We start from the raw sequence: 27,567 nt of genomic DNA, 5'->3' as shown, positions 1-27,567 counted from the left end.
TAAATTTAGAGCATTTTTTAATTTCCTTTTATTTAAAGTGTAGCAATTTCAGTTTTGTATCAAAATAAAAGTGAAGACTATGGGACTTTGTGGCAAGTGGAATGTGAGTCAGAGCAATGGTTTATTTTAAAGCTACATGCCCTGGGCCTATGACTGGACAATTTTCTTTGAGCTGGGCATTATCCAGACAAGTATGATTCTATACGAGACAGCTGTGAAAATAACCAAAGAACATCCCAGAGCTCAATAACCTCTACCACATGCAGGTAATGATAAATGCAGCTCCATAAAGAAAGTCACACAACAACAATATTCATCATCCACTAAAGTTGGCCTCACTAAGGCCATGCAAGAATGAATGAAATACCAAATTGCTCTCTTGTATACCCAGCTGCTTGAATTCTATTGGCTGATTAAGCTAATGCAGGACCGATGGTGTACATTGATTGGAGAAAATCTCCATAATCCGATTTTCTTGTTTCATTCTTTAGAGAATAACAATAATTCTTTGGTACACGTGATTACATATCTTTAGATAATTTTACTGAAAACATAAGGATGAATTAAAAAACAAGCAGAATCTTTCATGGGCTGTTCAAAGATCATTGAGAGCAAAGAAAAATGTGACATTCATTTGATATGACAGATAAGGCAAAATTCAATACGTAAAAATATATGTTTATACTTGTCAAAACAAATGGACTAAAATGATTGGGTATGACACATGCTGAAATAAGATACAATAGACTGGAAGTGCCTTTTAGAGGTACTAAAATATTTGATTTCTTTGCAAAGATAATATGGAAGATGAAAGAAAATCATCTTAAAAAATGTCATGTCAGGACCGACTTCAATACTAACCTTGGGTTTTTCAAATTAATAATATAAAATGAGACAATAAAAGAAAAACATGTTCTATCACTGTTTTAACTTTCATGATGACTGTGTTGTCCAAACATTTTCAAATATAATATCTCCAGTAGAGTTTGCAGCAACTTTGTCTCAGTTTTTCTTGTGCAAATTATTAATTATATGTATTTGGTCATTACAAAAACTAGATATAGCTAAATGGTATTTCACATACTTCAAACAGGCCTATAACTAAAACATTTTAAGACTACTGAGTAAAAAGGGTCATGCTTAATGGTTGATAGTTTAAAATTGTCCTCTTTATTGAATTGCAGATGGAAAAGAAATACACGGATTTTTTGTTCATAGCACAATTTTACATCAATATCAAACTATTTTTAGCAATTATATATATTGGCAATATAAGCCAGTAAATCAAAATTCCATATTAATGACAACAGCGAGATTTTTTTAAAAATGACTATCAAAACATTTATCAGTTTATGATCATGGTATAGAACAACAGTGAAATGACAAGTGCAAAGTTACTTTTTTACCACTTTTAAATGATCCTACATATAATCTTTTGTATGGCGCTAGATAGCCTAACAGTGCTGGTGTGCCATAAAAATAAAATCAATCAATCAATCAACAAGAGCAAAATTGATTCAGTTCATGTAATTAACACACAGTGAACATTTTACAGAGTAAGACTGTGTATGTCATCTTATAAAGCAGACTATAAGAACTTGAATATTGTCATATATTATAATCTGATTTATATGAATCCCATACTGAGAGCAAAGAAGAACCATCAAAGAGCCTAGAGACTGGGATAGAATTACACCAGGACTGGCATCTAAGCTTTCTCTGAAGCTATGTACGACTCACCACTGAGGTCCCCATTTTCAGCACTTTTATGTCTGAGGTCCTCACTGTTATATATTTAATACCTTTAGAAAATACCAGTATAAGTTTCATTCCTATAAATGATACAAAAAGCAAACTGGTTTACAAAATATTCTACACTTTTGGTTCATGAGCTAAACTTTCAATAAATCTTGCTTCACTTTCATTGCAATTTTTCACTGTAACTAGAATACAAAGTCAAAATAAATTACATGTGTACATTTTTTTCAAATATCTTTCATATCCTTCACAAATGTAAAGATACTTGTAAAATCTTTGTAAATAAATAAATAAAGACAGAGTGTGAAGTACAAATCAAGTACTGCAACATAATGTGCCACATGCTTAAAAGCCTAGGTGGAAAGATAAATATCTGGTGAGGCAAAGAAGGAAAGGTATATTTTTGCATAATTCTAGTTCCAATGAGGCTAGGGTCTATCGGCAAAATTTTACTGAGGAAATGGCTCATTGAGCTCTTGAAGATTCTTGTCTCCCAGGTATTTAAATCATTGCAATATTCTCTAGATAAATATCTCTTGATGTAAGACCATATTGTATTTGACAGTAACATAAATTTGGATTAATATACAGTACAATACTGTGCATGAAAATGCTTGGAGTGTAGGAGCCATGACCTATTTGAGCAGAATACACAATGTCAATGAATGAAAAGTATGGCTGATTTGAAAATAATGTTAATTTTTATTTTCTTAACTTGGTTAAACAGATGTTATAGAAGCAGCTTCCATTCTAAATGAGCAAATTAAATCAGTTCAAAGGTAATACTCATGTTGCTTACATGTACATAAGCCATATACTTACATATCCATGTTATAAAAATGTTTTCTTTCTTTGTGATGGGACAAAATATATGGACAATATAAATTTGTTAAAATCTTGGGTTACATAAATGATTTTGTGATAGCTGGAAATTATAGCATTTATTTGACTGACATTACCTCAGAAAGGCCAGACATTGACCTTAAGTGAACTAATGGCGAGTAAAAGGCATGACCTTTTTCATATGGTCAAATAAAAGGGTAACTATTGTGATACTTGTCAATGATATGCATGTTTTTGATCATCTTGATTTTCTCTTGACTTTATCTACTTGTCTCCCAAAAATTTTACCACAAGCCCATGACATATTGTGCCACAAGCACTTGTCATATTGTGCTACACACCAGTGACATATTGTGCCAAAAACTCTTGATATACTGCGCCATGAGCAACTGATATATTACGCTGCATATCAATGAAATAGTGTGCTGCAAACCCTCAACATACTGTGCCATAAGCCCTTAACATATTGTACCACTAGCCCTTTACATATTGTGCCACAAGCACTTGAGATTTTATGCCACAAGCACTTGACATATTGTGCCACATGCACTTGACATATTGTGCCACAAGCACTTGACATATTGTGCCACATGCACTTGACATATTGTGCCACAAGCACTTGACATATTGTGCCACATGCACTTGACATATTGTGCCACATGCACTTGACATATTGTGCCACAAGCCTTTGACATATTGTGCCACAAGCACTTGACATATTGTGCCACATGCACTTGACATATTGTGCCACAAGCACTTGACATATTGTGCCACAAGCACTTGTCATATTGTTCCTGTGACAAACCAGTGACATATTTTGCCACAAACTCTTGATATACTGTACCATGAACAATTGATATATTATGCTGCATGTCATTGAAATAGTGTGCTGCAAACCCTCAACATACTGTGCCATAAGCACTTGACATATTATGCCACAAGCACTTGACATATTGTACCACTAGCCCTTTACATATTGTGCCACAAGCACTTGACATATTATGCCACAAGCACTTGACATATTGTGCCACAAGCACTTGTCATATTGTTCCTGTGACAAACCAGTGACATATTTTGCCACAAACTCTTGATATACTGTACCATGAGCAATTGATATATTATGCTGCATGTCATTGAAATAGTGTGCTGCAAACCCTCAACATACTGTGCCATAAGCCCTTGACATATTGTGCCATAAATGGCACTTGGCATATTGTGCCACAAGCCTTTGACATACTGTGCCATAAGCCCTTGACATATTGTGCCATAAATGGCACTTGACATATTGTGCCACAAGCCTTTGACATATTGTGCCACAAGCCTGTGACATATTGTGCCACAAGCCTGTGACATACTGTGCAGATTTACTCATTCATCATCTTGACCAATGAGTATTATTGTTGATGGTTATTGTGAAATAAGTCACATTATATAGATTTGGGACCGGAAATGGGACTTTTTAAAGAGTTCATATATTTCATCAGAATTATCTTGTATGGGAAATTGCCATAAATGAACTGTTAGTACTGAAATGCATACAGTGATATCATGATTCCTGTATCAAATATTTTAATGCTTGAAAAGATTCAATATAAATAAGCTTAATAAATACTCTTAGGCATGAATATGAAACACAATGAAAGGAAGTATTACACAGGGAAATTAAAGCATGGACCTAGACCCAATCTGCCAAAGTTAATCAAGCTCATTTTACAACATACAAAATATAGAAAAAGTAACATTTTATTAATTTCACACTTCTTGAAAAAAAGAGATCGCATTCAGGTTGAAACAAAAGTTTTGTGAGACAGACAGGAGTCATGTTTCCTGATTATGCATCATACTAAAAATGTGACAAAGTTACATCTCCAAGACATGTAAACCTACATCACATATATTCCATTATGAATAATCTTGTTCATTTTCATATTCAAAATTTCAAGGTAAAAATCAAACCATTCATTGCAAAAGTAATTAAAAAGTACACCCTTCTTTCAAACAATTAATGTTCATGAAAACTGGGACAGTATTAATTACATAATAATTATGGACAGTAATAACATTCCATATATTTTTGTCTATAATGCATGTTTTGTTTTTCTTCTGTGTACAAACAACTGCCTCAAAACAAATACTTTTGCAACAGCACCATTACCAATTATAGGTCTTAATACAAAGAAAGGCTCTCACAAAGTAGTTGATCCATAAAATGTATTTGAAATCTGCAATTCCTAAATCTGTAACAATATGTTAAAAATATTGTTTAATTTGCTCAATATTAATATAACAAGATGACACTGAACCACATGAAAGCCATATTTGATTTATACATGTAATTTTACAAGAATGAAAAGAATTTAAAGATATCATTAAAAAAATGTATAGCAACAAATCACCAACAATGTAAAGTGGTCCCTCACTATAATGATATCTAGGAGAGTCCTAAGGGGAACTGTAGTATAGGTAAGGCTACATTATACTGGGGTGAGAGCCCTAAACAGAACTGTATTATAGGTAAGGTGACCTTATACTGGGGTGAGAGCCCTAAAGGGAACTGTATTATAGGTAAGGCTACCTTATACTGGGGTAAGAGCCCTAAAAGGAACTGTATTATAGGTAAGGTGACCTTATACTGGGGTGAGAATCCTAAAGGGAACTGTATTATAGGTGAGGCTACTTTATACTTGGGTGAGAGCCCTAAACAGAACTGTATTATAGGTAAGGGTACCTTATACTGGGGTGAGAACCCTAAAGGGAACTGTATTATAGGTAAGGCTACCTTATACTGTGGTGAGAGCCCTAAAAGGGAATTGTATTATAGGTGAGGCTACCATATACTGAGGTATTGTATAAACTTATTTATAAGTTGGATCCAACTGCAAACTGTATAGACCCAGATCTGCCATGGCATGATGTAACAGTCTGTCCAGTTTGTTAGGAGTAATCACTAAAACAAACAGCAGAGACACTGATCTGATCACTATTCACAAATCAGGGTCCATGTTCCTTGCAGTTGGACCCGATTTATAAGTGAGTATATATGGTGTATTATAAGCAAAACCAAAATGTATTGAATATAATGGAATTTTTTATACTGCATTATACTAAGGTTCTTTATAGTGAGGGTATCACATGACATGACACATAGACAGAAAGCCTCAATAAATTATACCAAAGGACACTGACACACAGACAGAAAGCCTCCCTTTATTATATCACAATGAAATGTAACAAACTTTTTATTCTCAGAAAGATTGATTTTTTCAAACTGTGTACATAGCAAACATGTAATTAAATAAATTTTGTATAAAAAAAAGTTTGAGCTAAATTTAATGAAATCTTAATGTATGATTAAAAAACTATTTTATAAAATATATGAAACAACTATTATATAAATACAGTATTTCTATAATGATAAGCCCAGAAGATCCTGTCTGTAAAATGTGATTAAGTTGCAAATAGTTTGTTAAATTTGGGAATGACTAACCTTAAAGCATGGGTTTATAACTTATATTTGAAGCGTTTCCTCTTGGATTAAAAATCCACATTTGTACATTTCCTATTATATTAATTTCATCTAAAAACAGTGTTATCAGTATTAATTTTTTTGAATGACTGAATTAGTCATGGAAGAACAATACTAACACTAATGCAGCAGCAAATCCAGAAATGAAAATGACACATTTCCTTGTACATTTAATAATTAGGTATATCAATCCTTTTGGTTGTTTTTTATTTAGAGCTTGCCACATCTTGGTTGAATGTTTTAATATTAAATTTCATAAACAATTAAATTTTTGGGTTAATTTTTTTAGAAAGATCTCACAGTTCAGCTTGAGCCATAAGAATATCAGGATCTATAGTATATAAATATATAATATGCAGATTAAATGACAAAATTCCATAGATGGATCGTATAAAACCTCTGACTTACCATTCCATAACATTATTATAGATGTTAATATGTTGATACTTTCATTTGTTTCTAACATGGGTAATGCCAAACAAGCTCATTAAAATAGTAAAAGGTAATGTCAGAGTAGAAAATGTATGTGTGGCAGCTTGTGTTATATTACTAAGTTTAAGGTATCTAAGAGATTATTTCCATACAAAATATAAAAAAATACATCTTTAACTTTGTTCGGTTCCTGACACACCCACACTGGGTGTAGTGATTATAGATGCCTGCTGAACATTGCCACAAAATTTTGCTCAACATTGGAAAGATTCAGCATGTACAGAAAAATGACTAAAATGTCTCACAACCTTGAGTTGTCTTGTGACCCTGAATCATAGCCATTATAAATTTTACAGAATAATTATTTTCAGAGTTTACTTAAAAAAATAGTGAGAATTTTATTAAAAAAATTATGTGTCCTTACAGCTGAGGTCAGCATGTAATTGTGAAATTGACAAGATCCTAACTGGTATATATATATATATATATATATATATATATATATATATATATATATATATATATATATATATATATATATATATATGTATATATCATTAAATAGAAGAATATATACATATCATTCAATAGAAATCAGCCAGCGCAAAAATATTCAAAGATAATAATTTCACTGTAACTTTGACCTCAGAGTTTAATATGTTTGACTAATATGCATGATATATCTAGGGACAATATTTATATTAATGTATTGTTCCACAAAAGCATATTCCATATTTCCAAATTTACAGTGGACAGACAAAAAATGGCTAACAAATACAGGACAACTTTAAAATCTCTGACTAAAGTACCATGGGTAAAATCATTTTTGTCTTCATATTTTGGGATGTTTCAAGTTTTTGAGGTCACAGTTAAATGAATGTTTCATGCCAGGAGAAGACAATAAATTTATTTGGTCCAGAGTAACTGCACATGGTTTATGTCTGAATTATTGCTCACTTAATTTGACCAAGTTACAACCCTTAACCTGAAACCAGAAACTTGAATGCTGACATATAATAATGTAAACACACATAAGGTACCATCCAATGATTTTACCGAGAGTTTGTAAAATGAACACTAGCACAATATGGATGTGCAGATCGACTGACAAAAAGTTACTGCATCAATAAATAGCATTCAGAAAATCAATATTCCAATGTATTTGCCATTTAAAATTAATCATCATCTAATTGTGAACGTTCCCTGGCCAGGTAGTAATTCTTGGCATTTTCATAGTAGTCTTCATTTAGCAAGAGACAGTCATCTGACCCCGTCTTCCTGAAAATGGAATACATACATTATGTATAGTGATGTAAAGCAGATGTGTAACTTCCTACAGGCCATGGGCTGGATAAGCAATTTTTAAAGTCACACCCTATGATGTAAATAATGGGATATAATCAGATGGCAGGCCATAGTTTCCACATGCCTGATGTAAACAAAATATCAAGTTTTAACATACATTATGGTAAAAATTAAAATAAGAAAATCTTCCTGCAAATGAAATATAAGCAGAACAGAACAATTATGAGAGAGTTGGGCAATAAAACAAACATACAGAGTTCCTTTGTGATATCATTATGCTAAATGCCTATGCTATCAGATAACAAGATATAAGTGTCACTTTTCTATAACTAGCATTGGCTTCATCAATAGCAAAGTTTTCTGTTTAAGTTTTAAAAGTCCTTACTTTAATGATTTTGTACAATCCAGCTATTGTCCTATATTTGGTAGATGAAAGCACTCAGCTTTTTCAAGTTTATTATTCACCATGCCAAAAAAATATTCTCAAATGCTATAATAGTGGAAATTCTTGACATTAATATTGGAAATGAACGTAATTTAAACACACCATTTGTTAAACACATATTTGGTCCTAATAAAAATATGCTCTAGAACTGGTTCTTTCATCATTAAACTCAATGGACCTAAAGGGGTCAACACTGAGTAAAACGTTCTCTTCATATGACCAAGCTAATCTAAATAGCAGTTTCTGATTGGCTTCATACCAGTGATAATGTAATAGTGTGTGATTTTTGTGTGTGTGTGTGTGTGTGTGTGATTTTGATTTTTTATGTAGCTTTAACAATTGTTCAGTCATATCGCTTCAATATCTGCAGTGTGACAGTTTATATTGATGTCTAGTACTGGGGCATCACGCTGCAGACATGTAGTATGATGTCCAACCCAGTCACATTATCCTGACACCAGGTCAAGCAGTCCTCGCACTAACCTCTTAATGTTGAGCGCCAAGCAAGGCAACTACTAGTACCATTATTATAAGTCTTTGGTATGACTCAGTTGGGTTCAAACCCATGACCTCCTGCATCCAAGGATAATGTAATTATAATAGTATAATTATGCCTAGAACCAGTCTCAGGTAAAAAGGTGTTACATACAATCCTATTTTTGTCTGTACACTTTTTAAAATTATATTTTCCTGTGTACAAATAGTTCTAGGTTAAATACAAAATATAATTTTCTTAGGTACCTAAAATGTACAATTTTAATTTTTAAAAAGATTCAAATAACACATATATGTTTTGTATGGAACCCATGCATACAAGTTTTGGTGATCCCAGTGAGAAAAAACAACCTTGAGACTGGGTCCCTCATTAATCAATCATTGTTTTCTTGCCTGTACAGGTATCACTTTCCTATTATTCTTTATTTTCTGTATCACTTTCCTGTTATTCTTTATTTTCTGTATCACTTTCCTGTTATTCTTTATTTTCTGTATCACTTTCCTGTTATTCTTTATTTTCTGAGTTGCTATTGTTGTTGTTATTTAGATGACTTGCATGGGCATATGTTTGAAGTTTTTCTACTAACCGCAAATTTTCTAAACTATTGCATGTAAACACAAAGCTTGCTGTATTTCTTCAGTTTCATGAGTTTGAAAGAGTGATCAACATTGGCAAAGTAGTTTGCAGTGACCTAATCTTTAATGCTCCAGTCATTATTTAGTTTCATTTTTTAAATACTGTTGATGGTACAATCATAGAATTTAAGTATGTCTATTTCCAGGAATGATCTTCACAGCCATGAAAATCAGGTCACATAAACCTATTTGTGTTGCTCTGATCACTGTGCAAGGTTTCTAGATTATACTGCTAGCATAGCGAAGAAGGCAAAACAATTTTCTGAATTATTGTATTGTCTAAAAATAGCTCACACTTGTCCAGTGTGACTAGGCAATGCCTAAACCAAGTAATGTATTAGAGTTTGAATAAATATTAACTATAACTTGTCTAGTGTGACTAGGCGATGCCTAAACCAAGTAATGTATTAGAATTTGAATACATATTAACTATAACTTGTCCAGTGTGACTAGGCAATGCCTAAACCAAGTAATGTTTTAGAATTTGAATACATATTAACTATTGCTGAATTTCCATGACTGTGTCTCTAATACAGCTTAAGGATTCTGTTAGAGGTTCATGCAGTCTGATAGATATATTGATAAATAGACATATAAAATATATTTAAATGGTTAGATTGGATAGAAAATTTAATTTAAACATTAATTTGGATACATATTCAGTGGAAATGAAGTGAATCAGACCAAGCTACCAACACTTTATAACGCACTACCTACAAAATTATCACACTTTTATATAGGCTATAATGTAAGGTCAGAGTTATGGATATTTTTGATTTTATTAAAATTCTACTGTATGTATGTAACAACTGTTGTTGTGTTTAACGCCATTTGTCAGCAATAACTGAACCAGTGGGCACTGAAATATTGCTATATTTTGCATACCTTGATCCATCACAGAATTTAACATTAAGTGGCGTCAACCTTTCAATGACTGCAGGTATGTAGTAGGATTTTCCATAAGGTTTGGCCAATACATAGTCTTTCTCCTGCAGATGTGTGATTCTTTTCATGTTCTCCTTGTTGAATACATGGACAATTCTCTGGGATATTGTAGCACCATCACTACACTGTACTTTGTATTGCAGATCCCAGCCACTGATCCCTAGCACTTTACCTGCAAGTTGGTTATGTTGAGTAGGTAAATACATGTTTAGCTCCAAGTACACATACCATCAACATATTGTAATAGTTCAGTTATATTTTTGAAATATGGAAAATCAAAGCAGGAGAATAAAAATTGACAGTCATACTCCCATGAAAAACCCATCCAATACTGTCAAAAAAAATTGGCAAATTTTTATTAAAGAAAATCATCGCTAACGACAAGTCAACCTGCCACTTTTAAAATGTGTATGAGGTAGGCTGCTAGACATAGGAGAAATATGGTTGTAGGCCTTAATTGATTTATTTGATTATTTCTAATCAAACTTTTGACAGAAGAGTCAAACTCATACAGACTGAAGACTTTGACTATTAAAAAGAACATCAAGTACTATTTTCTCATTGAAATATGCTGGTTTTATACAGGCATGGCTGAAGTATTTACTTACAAGGGCAAAATGCTGTCACAGTATGTTTCAAAAAACCAAGTTCAAGGACAAAACTTAGCATGAAAAGCTATAATTTTTCCTTATTGAGTTTTTGAAAACTGCTCATTTTGAATAATTTTGGTGTTCAAATATTTAAATTTACCAGAAATAAAAGCATCAGGACTCTCACAAATACAATCATAAATAAAATAAAATAAATAGAAAATAAATAAATAAAATAAATAAGTAAATAAACAAATAATTGTTCCCAACAGCATGATTAGGAAATGACTTCATGATGGCAATGACCTGAACTCATTCATCAGTTTAATACAGATTGTCATATTCTCAAGTACACCTGTTTCCATAACTGCAGCATAACTCAATGAATTATCCAAACTTTATTTGAAGGCTAACTCAGATCCTTTATTCACTGCAGAAATTTCAAGTGTAGCATTACATCAATAAAAGGAATTTACATTTCATTACACTGCCATGAAAGTATGTCTACCATGCAATAATGGTCAAAACTATAAACCAAGCCAAGCTTATTTCATCCAGTAATGAAAGATATATAGAACAAAATCACACTAATGCCAGCTTAGACCCACTGATCTCATATGCTGTTATTAGCCCCACCCCCAATTTTGAAAAGTTTCAGGTAACTGGCAAAAATTCCAACTCAAAGGGTTTATTTTATTTATCATTTGAAATTTCAAACATTGCTTATCTATTATTTAAAAGTTCGAAAATTCTTACTCAAAGGACTTATTTTCATTTAAAAGTTCTTGTCAGCAAAATATGTCTTTCATAGATACTCTTCTGTTGACTTTTCATGTACATGTATTATACTTATGCTTGGATTCAAGGTAATGGGCCACTTACAGCTCTAGTACTACTTGTTTACAGTTAGATTCAAGGTAAGGGGGCCACACATAGCTCTAGTACTACTTGTTTACACTTAGATTCATGGTAAGGGGGCCACTTACAGCTCTAGTACTACTTGTTTACACTTAGATTCATGGTAAGGGGGCACATATAGCTCTAGTTCTACTTGTTTACTTGTTTACACTTAGATTCGTGGTAAGGAGGCCACATATAGCTCTAGTACTACTTGAACACACTTAGATTCAAGGTAAGGGAACCACATCTAGCTCTAGTGAAGAAAAATAAACCCATGTTGATATGACCATCCCATTCTGGAGGAGTAGCAATAAAAATATTTTTAAAATGGCCACTGTGACAGCCATAGTTAAATGTTCAAGAAGTATGGACCAAATAGACCTACCAGTTTCATGGCAATCCTGTGGGTAATAACAACAACAAACATGTGCTAATGGATGGATGGATAATGTGCCATTCCAATACTCTTTTCTGGCCTATGATCAGAATTTGACCAACCAATCTGGCATAGAGGCCTGTTAGTATTTGACAAATGATTTGCTAAAAATATGAATGAAGGAAATACAAACTGAAGAAACCTTGAACCAACTGTTTTCATAGCATATGCAATCAACAGTCTTGGATGAAATTTCTACAGACAGGATGCTTTTCATTCAGATATTCTGGCTAATTTGCACTTGCATCTGGATATTAGGCATGTCAGGGACAATGTCAATTTCAGGCCAACTCTGGCTAATTGTGCTTGCACCTGAGTATTAGGCAGATGTCAGTGACAAGGTCAATTTCAGGTCAACTCTGGCTAATTGCAATTGCATCTGGGTATTAGGCAGATGTCAGGGACAATGTCAATTTCAAACCAAATCTGGTTAATTGCGCTTGCACCTGGGTATTAGGCAGATGCCAGTGACAAGGTCAATTTCAGGTCAACTCTGGCTAATTGCACTTGCATCTGGGTATTAGGCATGTCAGTGACAAAGTTAATTTCAGGCCAGCTCTGGCTAATTGCACTTGCACCTGCGTATTAGGCAGATGCCAGTGACAAGGTCAATTTCAGGCCAACTCTGGCTAATTGCACTTGCATCTGGGTATTAGGCATATGTCAGTGACAAGGTTAATTTCAGGCCAACTTTAGTCTCCTGCAACAGGTTTGACAGTACACTGAAATGTACCTCATCACTTTGAAAGGTCATTGTATCTGTTCTACATCAAAAAACTGAAGTCATTTAAAAAAATAACAAAGAATTATCATAAAGTTATAAGTTGGTACTGCATAAAATGACATAAACAGCATCCACAAATGAACATAAACCAATTTAAAGAAATATGTAAGTCATTGCAGGATGTAACGTTTGTATTCTAGATAAATACCTAAAAAGTATCTTCCATTATCATCATTCCTTGTGAGAACCTTTCTTCTAATAAAATCTTTTTCACACTTCCTTATGTAACGAACATCAGAATCATACTGGTCTGATGATATGGTAAAAATGTCACCCAGGTCCACCTCATCAACCTCATCATCATAAAATTTGACTTCAACCTCTCTGTTATGCACACTCAGTACTTTTCCTGGAGCATAGCTGTTCTTGTACTCTGGATGTGGTGCAATGACATAGTCATGACGCTACAAAGAAACATAAGCAGTATGAATCAGGATAAGAAATGTCTGCAAGTAATTGTACAAAACTTTTGCTGTACTGGACATTTATAATAGTGACACTTATTTTAGCAGGACAGTGTAGGTTTTGGTCTGCTAAATTAATTATGATCCTAGTTATCCTCCATTGTCCTATTTGATAATATAGTATTCACCTTACCCCTCGTAGTTTGCACCTCCCACCAATTTAAAAATGGAAAATCCCAGGGATATCAAATTCACAAAACTTTTCTGGTTCCTGGAAAAGTTCATTTTCAGTGAAGCGGTAATATCCTTGGACTGCACATACATACAATGTATTTCACTCATTAATTTATAATTTCTAAGCTGATTGTTGCTAGTGTGTTTTCCTAACAATGTCATATTTTTTGCATTTCAAACCAAATGGGAGGGTATCTTTTTTAGTAACATGGCAGTCATATTTGCATGGAAAGTCAGTTTTGTCAGACAACATGAGTGATGTAGTTCATCATCTTTGACAAGCTCTGAATAATACTGTAAGTTTCCATAAGCTTGGGAGTTACATCCCTTTGAACCCATGTACTGTATTGTTAAAATGCTTTGTAAAATTATTAAAACTAGACATTGCAAATACAGTTTTTACCTTGTATGTATGTGTAGTCCAAGAATTATCACCCTTTCATAGAAAATGAACTTTTCCAGAAACCAGAAAAGGCTAGTGAGCAGACTCATTGTTTACACTGATAACTCTCTGCACACAAGATGACAGCATTATGGACACTCTGGGGAACATCATGTTTGAAATTATAAATGAATGAAGAAATCAACTAAATTGTGAGTATTTTTATATCCTAGATGCTTTTCATTTTTAAAATCACAAGTGGGGGGTACAAACTGCCAGGGGATTGGGTGAATAAACTAGATGTCAAGGAAAACAGAAAGATAAAAGTGTGTACCAAATGTTCTAAGATTTGTGGTCTGGTAGAAAATCTCAGATGTTGATAGGACAAAATCAGTGACTGCTAATATCAATTTATCCTGATTGATTAAATTAGCATATTAGGCATCATAACATATGATCACTATGCCATATAACATACACTGTGATCACTATGCCATATAACATACTTTGTGATCACTATGCCAAATCCTTTAATGAGAAATCAGTAAAATAAGGTGTGAAACAGTCTTTTATTTCTGTGTTGATATCAATAGAGTAAGATGATCTTTTACGTAAATACCTTAAACACATTTTTATAATCTTATATCCAAAACTGACAATGTGTTCTTTGGCAAATATTGGATATCTCAGTGTCTTTATCATCCAAATCCATGTAAGAGGATTAAAACAATGATTGCCACTTTGCGACATAAAGGCTGCCTTAATCTACTGAGTTGCTCCCTGAATGTAGAATATGCATTTACATGTCCACCATCTGCGGTGTTATCTTGAGAAGCTGAAGAACACTTGTGCTAGAAATTGTTGTAAAATCATAAGCAGGAGTAGGTACACTCCAAACTACACAAACCTAGATCTGCTGTCACATAATGTACAGGCAGATCTGGGTCTATGCAGTTTGTTTGGCATAATCAGAAGAACAAATAAAATAGACTCATATCTACCAGCTCATTATGTAATGGCAGATCAGGGTCTATGTTAATTGCAGTTAGACTGGACTTGTAAGGAAATATATGTTATAGTGTTTTACAAAAACAACCAGTCTTGCCTGTAGATTGACAGCGGTATTTTCTAAATCAGTGAGAATGTGGTCTCGAGGGATTTCCTCCTGATGTCGAGTTTGGTCCATGATAATATAAGACTGGTTTTCCAGTTTTTCTGACACGGTTCCCCAGTAGTACCATCCATCATCGGACCAGCGTGCCAAGACTTCCTCTCTTTCCTCTAGTTCTCTTAGTACATGTACTGAATTAAAGGATAAAGAACTCATAAATAACTTGTACTAGCAAATGTGTTTTCAATTTTCTTTTCTTGTTTTGCAAATTTCTTTCTTTAATTAGTCATGCTTACAAAAAGATAAAACAAATACTGACTTGATGATTTAAATTGGAGTGATACACAATTTTTTGTGTGCAGATTCCTTTTATGAAATATTTATCTACAATACTGATTGTTGTGAATACAATTTTACAAAGGTAGATCTTATAAATTCATGATTACCAAGATAGTTGTGGAGATCTCTCTGCATGATTAAAGTAACAGATTTTCCACAATAAAATATACTTAATTAAATGAAAGGTCTCTAGCAAATAGTATAGTAGTGTAAATTTTGTACAGCATTTACTGTTTTGATCACTCTTGTTCTACCATTTCTTACTAATTTATTTTATATTTACCAGTGTGTCATTATCATTTATGAATTTTTATTTTCAATGTACCATATGTACTCACTTGTAAGATGAATCCATCCATAATTTGTAATGAATATTCAATAGAACAAGCAGCACAGGTCCTGGTCTGCCAGTGCATTATGTGACAGTAGATCAGGGTCTATGTTGTATGCAGCTGGACTTGACTTATAAGTGAGTAGCCATGGTAATTTACTTCAAGTGTGGATATTCCACTTCTTTTATGGGTCAATGTTCCAAACTGTGCATTTGACCATAAATTAAAAACCATCAGTTATCTTCTTTAAAAACCCAATGTTTTTTTAAAGATGTAACTTCAATAGAAGCTTCTCTGCATTTTATTTGATACAGTTTGAAGTATAAACCTGTTCTGTACTTGGTAATACCTTGCTAAAGGTAAAATAAATCTCCTAAAACTTTTGCACATGGTGTCAAACGTCAGCCAGGGCAACATAGACAGTATTAATCATACATACTAGACAAAAGTCATAGTCATGATCAATGAAGAGTAAAAATCTAAACTGTATCATAAATTTTAATGACTCTGAAGGATATGGAATTTTTAGCACTAAAAATGAGTTTTTCTTACCTTGCTTGTTATTGTCTAAACTGTCTGGTACATCAGGCTGAAAATGATGCAGCAAGAAAAATAAGTAACATTACTGCCGACTGTGGAAGACATCTTGAAATAAACCAATATTTAGAGGCCACAAAATGTAAAACAAAATTCCACAACGGTGTTTTAAATGGTAAACAGTTTTTTGTTTTGTTTTTCTAAATGTGTGTGTGCATATGTATGATGGGATGGTGTGAACTGGACCACATTCACAATTAAATCCAAACATTTATGAGGGCATTACTTAAAGATTGAATTGTTTTTAAAATGGTAAAATGACAACAAGAAGACAATAAGTAGATTAATCACATGAAATATCTTTGATGTCTAAATCTTGAAAATTTAAAACAGGACTTTTCTATGACACGATGCCACCTCCATGTGACTACATGTTATTGAAAAATGTATATCCTTAGCTTATTATTTTCTGAAATTAAATCATTATTCTGACGTGTGATCATTCATTTAAATGAATGTTTGCTTGCTACTCTTTCTTTTAAAAAGAAATAAATTTTCTATATAAATTTGTGAAATTGAAATGCTGCGGGATTCTTAATGTTACTGTATCACGTACATAACAACCCAACAATAAATTTACGAGAATTGTGTACAGACTGTAGAAAGTGTGTCTTCTTTAACTTTCTTCAAAATGAGCTTGCGAAGTGTAAGAACTGTGTGGCAGTGAATATTTTCTTGTTGTCTATTTACTTAAGAGTTGTTGCACTAAAAGTATTGGACACAGTCTGTACTCCAACACAATCACACCAGATGAGCTGAGTGGCTGCTTATAAAGTTTCTCCACTGAGGCCAAGCCAAAATTCTTATCCTCAGGGGTCACAAGAATGCCAGCTCATCAGGCACGTGAATATTATAAGAATTCCTTGAAAAATGTTCATGTAGCCATAAATGGGATTTTAAAGGACACTATAAAAGAAATCGACATTGTCAAAGACAAAGAATTCAAATAAGCTCATTCAATGTTAAATGCAATATCAAGAAATTTCACCAGAATAATTAGGGAAAATAAATTCCACATCTTCAAAGATATAACTGACTTTTCATGCGACTCCACCTTTAGCAACTGCACATTTCACATCACTTTAGAAAGGTGAAAGGGCCTTGGTATAGAGTTAATGCTGGTAAAGAGTGAATTCTGTGGCACATGATCAAAATGTCATTGCTGTATATAGCTTATTTCATTATTACCCCTTTATTTGGTAAAGGATTACATCACCTTGTTCCTATTTCCATGTTCATTGATAAAAACAGTTAATATTAGTTTTGCTTCTAAATTTAAGTTGGCACACTCATTATATCAACTTTTATGCCTAAGGTCATGGTCATATGACATAGAAGAAAGGAACTGACTAAAAGTTAAAAAGAATGTCTTTCTTTTTGTTTTTGAATAAAATAAAATATGCAGAAACCAAGGGCAGCCAATGCCTAACATGTAAAGTATAAAGTTTCTCAATAAATGTAAATTTGACAGTCATCAACCAGTTGTTGTGGTTTGTACAGATTAGGTATTCTGGAGCCATGTGAAGAGGTTAATGAAAGAAAACTATATGTTACCAAAATTCAAATGTTGGGGCCTCGAGTTGCCGAGTGGTCTAAAGTGCTCTCTGTTACGGATCACTGCCATCTCACCTCTGTCTGCGTGGGTTCGAGTCTTGGGTTCGGCCAATGAGGGTATGTGAGAAAGTTTGCCAGTAGCTTCTCGTGGGTTGGTGGTTCTTTACAGGGTTTTCCCAGGTTCTTCCTCCACCATGTATACTGGCTGTCATGTATAGCCTATCTTGAGCTGCAAAATGACGTTAAACCCTACAACACACTAATACACTGATCTTATGATAGAAAGGAAGAAAATTGGAATTATAAAGATTAAATGATCATGGTTGAGTATTTATCAAAGTGTTAATTTTACCTAATCCCTCACAAAGTAAATTAAGTCCAGACTAGGTTCATCAGTTGGCAGCATCCTGTACATTTCCTTCATGTTAGTTTGGTTAAGTAGTTAGCAGCACACTGCGCATGATTTTCCTGCATATAATGCACAGCCTAAGAATATTGATTCAGATCTACCAGTCACATAATGTGCACAAACATTTTGATCCATCCTAAATGATTTCAACCATACAGCTTACAGACCCCGATCTGCTGGTTTATGATGTTACATATGGATTATGTGATTTAAAGGTGTGCATATATTTCTTTTTGTAAGTAAACGATTGCCTTGGTAACCAAAACTGAAATTGCTTTTTTAAAAATTAAATTGAGCCCCAGAAGTCAATGCATGAAGTCTGATATACACGTTTCCATTTGCATTGAACCCTTTCTGTGAGGATAAGATCTTTGAATGTTAAAAGATTGAGAGAAAATAAATAAATAGATAAATAAAGAAGATGAGACACACAAGTGTTATGACCTCTGCAGACCTCACAGGGATCATTCACACAAGTGTTAGGACCTATGCATACCTCACAGGGATCATTCATACTAGTGTTGGGACCTATGCAGACCTCACAGGAATCATTCATATTAGTGTTAGGACCTATGCAGACCTCACAGGGATCATTCATACTAGTGTTAGGACCTATGCAGACCTAACAGGGATCATTCATACTAGTGTTAGGACCTATGCAGGCCTCACAGGGATCATTCATACTAGTGTTAGGACCTATGCAGACCTTACAGGGATCATTCATACTAGTGTTAGAACCTATGCAGGACCCACATGGATCATTCATACTAGTGTTAGGACCATGCATACCTCACAGGGATCATTTATATTAGTGTTAGGACCTATGAAGACCTCACAGGGATGATTCCCTCCATCCTTCTTTACATTATTCTTGAGTATTTGCTTGAACAACTTCATTCTCTGTCTCATCTTGTTGATTTCTATTCTCTGCTTGAACAATTTCTATAAAGTCAAAATTTTAAAAAAATTAAAAAGTGTTACACCTTTTAAATGAAAACAAAACAAACAGACTCAGATATTAAATGAAAACACAGTAAAAGATAATGCAATTTCTAGATATTAAATTTTAACAGAATAGACATGTAAACTGTCTGTGACAGGTCAACATGTATTTATCTCCACTCATTTCAAAGAAAAGGGGAACTATACTACACTAGCTGTCCAAGCACGTATGTAAAATACCACTCCAAAACTCATCATAAATTATTTTATATATATGTGTGTGTGTGTGTGTATGCAGAATATCCTATCTTCATCTTTCCTATACTAAAAAATATTTGAAAAGCAACATCATTTATATGACATTATTACTAGCATCTTTAATTCTTAATATTTCACAAAATTAATATTATCTCTAGTCATCTCTAAAGGTAACGTATATATTTTTATATGTCAAATCCAACTGCATCCTATACAGTCACTGATCTGCCATCACATAATGCATCGGCACATCTGCAGTGCGTTAGGAGTAATCAGTAGAACAAACAACACAGACCCTGATATGCTCATACATTATGCAATGGCAGATCAGGGTTTATGTTGTTTGCACTGTGATTTGACTTACAGGTGAATATATATGGTATAATATTAAAAACATTTGTTAATCAGTGAAAACTCAATTGATACTAGTGAATATTCTTGTAGCAGCAACCAAAGAAAACATACATGTATTTTGTAGGGTTTTAAATGAATCTTTGATTTTTCCTCATTCAAACTAACAAATGAAACACATTTAATTTGTTTTATGTTTTGCTCACCAAGGCATGCAAAACGTACAAATTATTCCATTATTTTTTTAACTCAAACTTTTTTTTATGTATGCCACTGAATCTTCTGGAATTATAAAACACTTATAGCTACTGGAATTATGAAACACTTATAGCTACTGGAATTATAAAACACTTATAGCTACTGGAATTATAAAACACGTACAGCTACTGGAATTGCAAAACATTTATAGATATTGGAATTATAAAACATTTCTAGTTTATAACAATTTCTCTTTCTAAATGTATATGTATAATGTTGGATTCATTCACAAATAAGTGAATTCATGATCAACTGGCATTTGTCTTGTGCATCCACAAACATCGTTTTACAATAATTATAAAATTGTTTGTGACGCCTTGCAAATTCATAGAAATATAAATCTGATGCAAAATAGAGAAGACTGACAATATGAAAAGTAGCAAACATACATTTTTTTCTTTCTCTTGCTGAAACTGTTGCTTTTGTAGTTGTTCTTTTAATTCAGATAGCTTTCTCTGTTTATCGTCATCAGGATCAGTGATGATGTATATATCTATGAAATATAAAAAAAACAGCACATCAGAAAATTTGAAACATTCTGCTTTATAAATAGCAGAATGTTTAGATAGGATATTCTACACACACACACACACACACACACACTGTGTTCAGGTATTGTAAGTCTTAAAATTTGTGATTGGAAAATAAGTAAATAAAAAACTGACCTTCTAAATATGTCTATTTGTTGTTTTTTGCTCTATATCAAAATATATTTTATTTCCAGCTTAAATCAGATGGCTGATGGAAACAATCAGTAAACAGACACCATGTAGATTCCAGGTTATGCAAGGAGTTACTCCGATATTGCGGTAATAAAAAAGAATATATATTTATGATGGTATGTATTTGCCCTAATGTTTGGAACTTGATGTACATGATGTACAAAATGTAAATGAACTTGAAAAAAATGGATGCTGCTTCCATGACACTCATTCTGCCACCTGTGCCATCCAAAAGAAACTTAGCAAATAGAATGAAAGAAATGCATCTGTAACCACACTGGTATTATCACTGATAAGACCACCAATATGAGCATGAAACTGACCTCAGACTTTTTAAACAACTCCCGGTGTTCCAATGAAAAATAATAAATTGTGTACAATAACGTTTTATAGTCAACACTTTTCAATTCTGAAAGTCACCAGAAAACAACAACCGTCCTTACTTCACATTTTGACTCTTATTTGCTGTCATGGATTTGACCTCTTGGTTCTTGACAAATACGGTAGTCATGTGAACTAACTCTTGCATAACATCATTGGCCATTATCAGATGAGAAATTGGTTAACGGATTTGTAAGTTATAGAGATTTTAAGAAGTTAAGATTCTATTTGAGAACATGGGATACAGCCATTATTTGGATACAGTGATATTCATGGATGTATTTTTAAAATTGTGTACTCATCAGCAATCCCAACATTTTATCGAAATCAACCGGTGATGCAGAGCACATAACTTATGGTCATGTAGATTATATGTAAGTACATATAAGATAAGTATGTGATAGGTAGTACCATGCAGAAAAAATGCTGAAAAATCTTAATATCACAATAAGATAGAACTTATGAAATCATAGGAATCTTCTATACATGGTCTTTCAAAAGTTATTAATTGGATTAAAGGGTCATGATGCTAATGGAGAAAAAAAATTATTGGAGAAAGGTAAAAATGAAACTCCTCCAGTCCTTATAATAATGTCTTATACAACATCTGGTTTTGATTCACCAAGTCCTTCAAAGATATAAATCTGAAAATAAGTATGTGATAGGGTGGATTGTGACAGACATATGTAACAGTGTTGTAAATGGCATGTAGTGGTAACTAAGAAAAAACTTGAGTTGAAAATTAGGTCACAGAATTCTATCTAACTTTTGGAGAAGTGCATCTACTTGCTTCACGAATTTAAAATTTGTGTCATTTGTTTTTATCTTAATACAGTATGAATGATCATCCTGAACTGTTCCAAATAAGACAGCATGGTTACCAGGCCGAGCCACTACTTCCTTGACAATATCCCGGATTCTATCCTCATCCAACAGCTGCAAGACTGGTGTTGGGGATGGAGAAATGACTGCTAGGTGATCCGATCCCGGTGTGACAGATTTGGGCTCATCTCTGGTTTGAAAAAAAGCACTGTTAATTTTAATTCTTAAAATATCCAAACATTCTGCTAATCAATAGAAATTTTATGTTAAAATCCAATGTGCTAAATGTGAGGCCCTAGTGGGCATAATATCTCTCACCTGTCTGACATTTGCCTAATAGACCAATGCAAGAGCAGTGTCCAAGAAAACTGGGTCAGTAGAATCATTTCTGTAGAAATTTCTTCCAGTGCTATTTATGCATATGTTATGAAAACGACTGTTTCAAGCTTCTCTAGTTTTGAGACATTTTCATCCTCATTTCATACCGCCCAATGGAGCAATATTTGCCCAATCCTAAAAAAAAAACACTAATCACTACTTTCTGCCAAAGCTGATCAAATTCTTTGAAGCACTTTCTGAGGGGATGCTGTATGAATATTTTCTAATATTAGAAACCTTTCAATATTTTCTTTGTGGATTGGTATCATTTGTAAAAAAAAAATGTAAAGCCCTACATGCCAAGGTACAATCTGTGAAATATGCTCCAATTCTGTGCAGTGATTTTTTAGATGTAAAATTTCAGGTTTTGTTTGTAACAGCAGTCAAATTTGATGGCAGATAGGAATCACTGGTATGAATCTGAATGACTTTGACCTTGATATCAAATTTGGTTCATATGCTTATGCTGAAGGTTTTTTTTTGAGATGGGGTCATTTAAAGGTTGATCTAATTTTAGAAACAGTAACCAAGTACAATGGCAAAGCATCCTAATTTATAAATATTTTTAAGCCCTTCCTGAAAAGATGCTTTCTGGCCAAATTCTGAGTTTGACAATTTGCTACAAGTTGCTTAATAGTTTCTTTTTTGTCATGAGGATATTATCTATGAAAATTTGACTGAATTCTGTCAATCAGTTTCAGAGATGATGAAAATATTGATGGATGATGCACAGACATGAGGTATGAATGACCACACCATAAATGCACTTGACCTGATGCCCACTGTTGACCTAACAACTAATTCTGGATATGGCAACCAGCCTAGCTTTGGAACCTTGTAGTCACTATTTCTTCAGAATGTATGATCAATTATGACACATGGTTTTCCTGTAAATTTTTGTATCCATTACAGCGTAAGTATCCTCAAGGGACTCTTGTTTCTGATTAAAATGTCAGAATGACATTGATATACATTGAATTTGCTCTATCCTAAATCTTGCCCTTTGATATACATACATATGAACTAAGATCCATCTCAAACAAGAAGTTATATTTACCTAAACCAAATTCAGAGTTTTATAAGAAGAGTTTTGCTTTTTCCGGAGCCAAACTATGGAATTCCATGCCACCTTATATATAGTCAGCTGACATATGCCAAGCTTTCAAGAAGCTTCTTAGTCAATATCTACAGAAACTATCACTCATATTATTTTGTTTAATTCAGTACTACTACTTTTTACAACATTGTTATCATTTACTCACCTATAATGTTTTACACATGTTCACTACAACTATTAATATGAATCCTTTATGTACCCATCCTTGAAGCCTTGTACAAATTTTATTGTAGCAGTAGATCAATTGTCTAGTTTTTAACCGCAGACACCTCATCTTATAAAAATTATGCATTATGTATATATCTGTACAAACGTCATTGTGGAAGGCCTCATGGAAGATTAATCAGTTGACCAAATGAGCTTCTTCTTTAACTAAACTCATTATTATTATTATTATTAGTAGTAGTAGTAGTAGTAGTATTGCTCCAAAGCATTTTTTCAGTCTTTGAGCATCCTCTTGTTTACATGCATTTAAACTGCGATGTCGGTCCATGTTTACAAATCGGAAAGATAATCCATGCACTTGACCTAAATTTACCTCTTTTCTCTATCAGAACTGTTACTAGATACTGATTTTGACCTTGAAGGTGATCTGCAAAAAAGCAGCAGAGGATTAACTGTTGCATACAAAATTAATCCCAAATACTGTAAAATCTTCTTTACACCTTTATGCAGTAAAAAGTTTCATGTTTATGTTTGCTGAATGAAAGCTTTTAATTTGACTCTTGAAAATTTAACTAAAAAGGTATTAGTATATTATGTTACTAAACAAAATATGCCAACCAGGAATAGTAATTATAGACCATCCAGGAATAATAATTATAAGAATAAAACAAGAGATCAGTGTTATATATGCACTAAAAGCTGATAACTTCGAATTTGGGCAGAAACTGAAAGAAGCTTCAGAAAATACATTTGGTCTAATTTGTAAAAAATAAACTCTGATTTAGCAAACTTTGGAGATGACATTGGACAAATTCAAGAAACAATAGTTACTATGAAAATGTGTTTCTTTCTGTTTGTAATGGATGTTTATGTGTGTGCGTGTGTGTGTGATTTAACTGCACATCAGCACAACCCTAGCTTTTAGTGCTGAGATACAGTTTATGCATCCCATACTAGAGGAATCGTGAACGATGTACTCATACATATATATCACTGCCTCGCTCACATCCTGTCCACTGTAAAGAAAACCAAGTAACTAATCTGAAAATAGTATAAGTAAATAAGTCAACACACATATGATCTGATTATAACCATAATATGTACCAAATTTCACAGCAATCCACACAAATAACCATGTCTTAGAGCAGCTGCACTCACAAAATTCTTTCATACACTGTTATCCAGCTGTGAGTCAAAAAGGGATATAACTCTTGCAAAAATCACAGAATCACACAGATTTGTCAATATGTTCATCTTTTGATGATGACCATTATATGCATCAAATTTCAAAGCAATTCAAGAAAACTGTAAGACAAGTTGCATTCAGAAAATTTCGTATTATACTGCATCCAGCTGCAGGACATAAGAGGCAATAAATTATAAATAATATTAATTTGTTAATATGCACATCTTCAAATAATATGTACAATGTTTCATGACAACTTATCCAAAAGAAAAACTGTGGGTCTAGTTGTGCTAAAAAGATTGTGTCCATCTTCACTAGCCAAGGCTCTGATATGTTAACCTATCTACACCTTAATACAATATTTCAGTGCTTTACCTAGTGACATCTATCAGATTTGATGAATTGTCTCCCTTAGTGCATAATGCCAACTAACCAATAGAGTATCATAAACAGTGGTTCATTGTACATGGGCCAAAAATGGTGGAGGCAATGACTTAAAAGTATACTTTGTAAGTTTAACATCTAAAGTCTGACTACATATCACAGAGAAGATATTACAGGTGTATTTTGGAGTGGACAGATACTTATTTATGATTCCATTCCAGTTGTGTGTGCAACTGCCAACTTGGTTATTGTGATTCCACTAGTCTCAATCATAGAGGCAGGTTAACATATTGGAACCTTGGCTAGAGAAGATGGATTCTAATACATTGCGTTTCATGACAAAAAGGGCAATAACTCTAACAAACTTGCAGAAGTAGTTAGGCCATCTCATTTCCCTTGGAAAATTGTAACAGAGAGAGAGAGAGAGAGATAGAGATAGAGAGAGCTCAGTGAAGGGTAATGTGTGAGCATGCAAGAAAGCTCATCACTATGAGAAACGACTAAGCTAAGGTCTGCACATTTTGAAATTAGCAGATTATTTAATTTAAGCTCACAAGGCATGACAGAAAGTAGAAGATGACTGTCAGTTTAAGAAGAATAATGCATACCGACCATTTTTAAAATTTTCTTTTGTAATTCTGCAGACCAGTGGGATGAATATTGTTACCTTATATTCATACAATCATATAAATACAATATAAAAATATATTGGATTTTGTAGCTTGTTCCATGGATAATTTAAGCTGATCATCTAGTTATTATTATTCTCCATACAGCCACGATACTCCTGATATACATTTACTATGTTTCAGTCATGTGTGTCCATGTGTCCAGCTATGTGCCATCCATCTGTTCTTGGTGTAAAATGGGCTTTGTCTATGAACCAGGTTAACAGTATTTAGTATAATACTACAAAAAGATCAGCAGATAACAAAGAAAGTATGGGATCCGGTGTGTACCTCTTACTCACTGGGAGTGGGGGAAGTCGTATTTTTGTGTTACTCAGCCCTGCCAGAGACCACAATGTTCTACTCAAACACATATCATAACAAGAGGAAAACATAATCTGGATCAGCAGGAATCGGACCTCATGTCCTTGGACCGTATGATACTACAGCAATGTAATTAGAGTCTTGATCAGATTCTACTGAACACATACATAATAACACCTGTAGCACTGTATGAAAGCTTGACTGGATTCTATTAACACACAGGTACTAACAGAGGCTGTACCACAGTATGATAACTTCACCTGATTATAATAATACATAGGTAATGACACAGGTTGTACCACAGCATGGCAGCTCGACCTGATTCTATTAATACACAGGTACTGACACAGGCTGTACCAGAGTATGACAGCTTGACCTGATTATATTAATACATAGGTAATAACACAGGCTGTATGACTGTATGAATGCCTGACCTCATTATATTGTTAAATTGGTAAAAAAAACAGGCTGCACCAACATATGAAAGCTAGACCAGATTATATTCATACATAGGTAATAACAGGCTGTACCAACGCATGACAGCTTGGCTGTTTTGTATGTGGAATTATTATTAGATAATGCCAAAACTGTTACTTTAAATTTACATGACAATTAATTGCTGTGTACAGCAGGAACTAATATCATATACATCTTTGAAATGTATGACCCTAAATAATACCAATCTTATGGGACTGAAATGTATGACCTTAAATAATACCAATCTTATGGGACTGAAATGTATAACGCTAAATAATACCAATCTTACGGGACTGAAATGTAAGACCTTAAATAATACCAATCTTATATAATTGAAATATATTACCCTAAATAATATCAAACTTATGGGACTGAAATGTATGACCCTAAATAATACAATCCTTATGGGACTGAAATGTAAGACCTTAAATAATACCAATCTTATATAATTGAAATATATTACCCTAAATAATATCAAACTTATGGGACTGAAATGTATGACCCTAAATAATACAATCCTTATGGGACTGAAATGTATGACCTTAAATAATACCAATCTTCCAGGACTGAAATGTATGACCTTAATTAATACCAATTTTATGGGACTTACGTGTATGAACTTAAATAATACCACTCTTACAGGATTGAAATAAATGACCCTAAATAATACCATTCTC

The 27,567-nt window shown here is 33.4% G+C and overlaps 1 protein-coding gene across 1 annotated transcript; it reads right to left on the bottom strand.

Moving 5' to 3' along the window:
* LOC149797890 (uncharacterized) lies at window positions 1–25,812 on the bottom strand. The gene is made up of 10 exons (XM_089960174.1): window positions 25,719–25,812; window positions 24,225–24,278; window positions 22,251–22,433; window positions 20,656–20,759; window positions 19,247–19,399; window positions 16,450–16,486; window positions 15,221–15,417; window positions 13,244–13,499; window positions 10,326–10,557; window positions 1–7,837 (listed from the first exon to the last, which is right to left on the bottom strand). The coding sequence occupies exons 1-10, from the start codon at window positions 25,810–25,812 to the stop codon at window positions 7,735–7,737; spliced, it is 1,413 nt and encodes a 470-aa protein (XP_089816300.1). The 3' UTR covers window positions 1–7,734.
* Between the last annotated feature and the right edge of the window lie 1,755 nt (window positions 25,813–27,567).

Source organism: Sinohyriopsis cumingii, chromosome 6, assembly GCF_028554795.1.
Source record: "Sinohyriopsis cumingii isolate HCF-2022 chromosome 6, ASM2855479v2, whole genome shotgun sequence".
Classification (NCBI taxonomy): Eukaryota; Metazoa; Mollusca; class Bivalvia; order Unionida; family Unionidae; genus Sinohyriopsis; species Sinohyriopsis cumingii.
The sequence above is the reverse complement of the archived record's forward strand: the minus strand, read 5'-3'. Positions and strand labels throughout refer to the sequence as shown.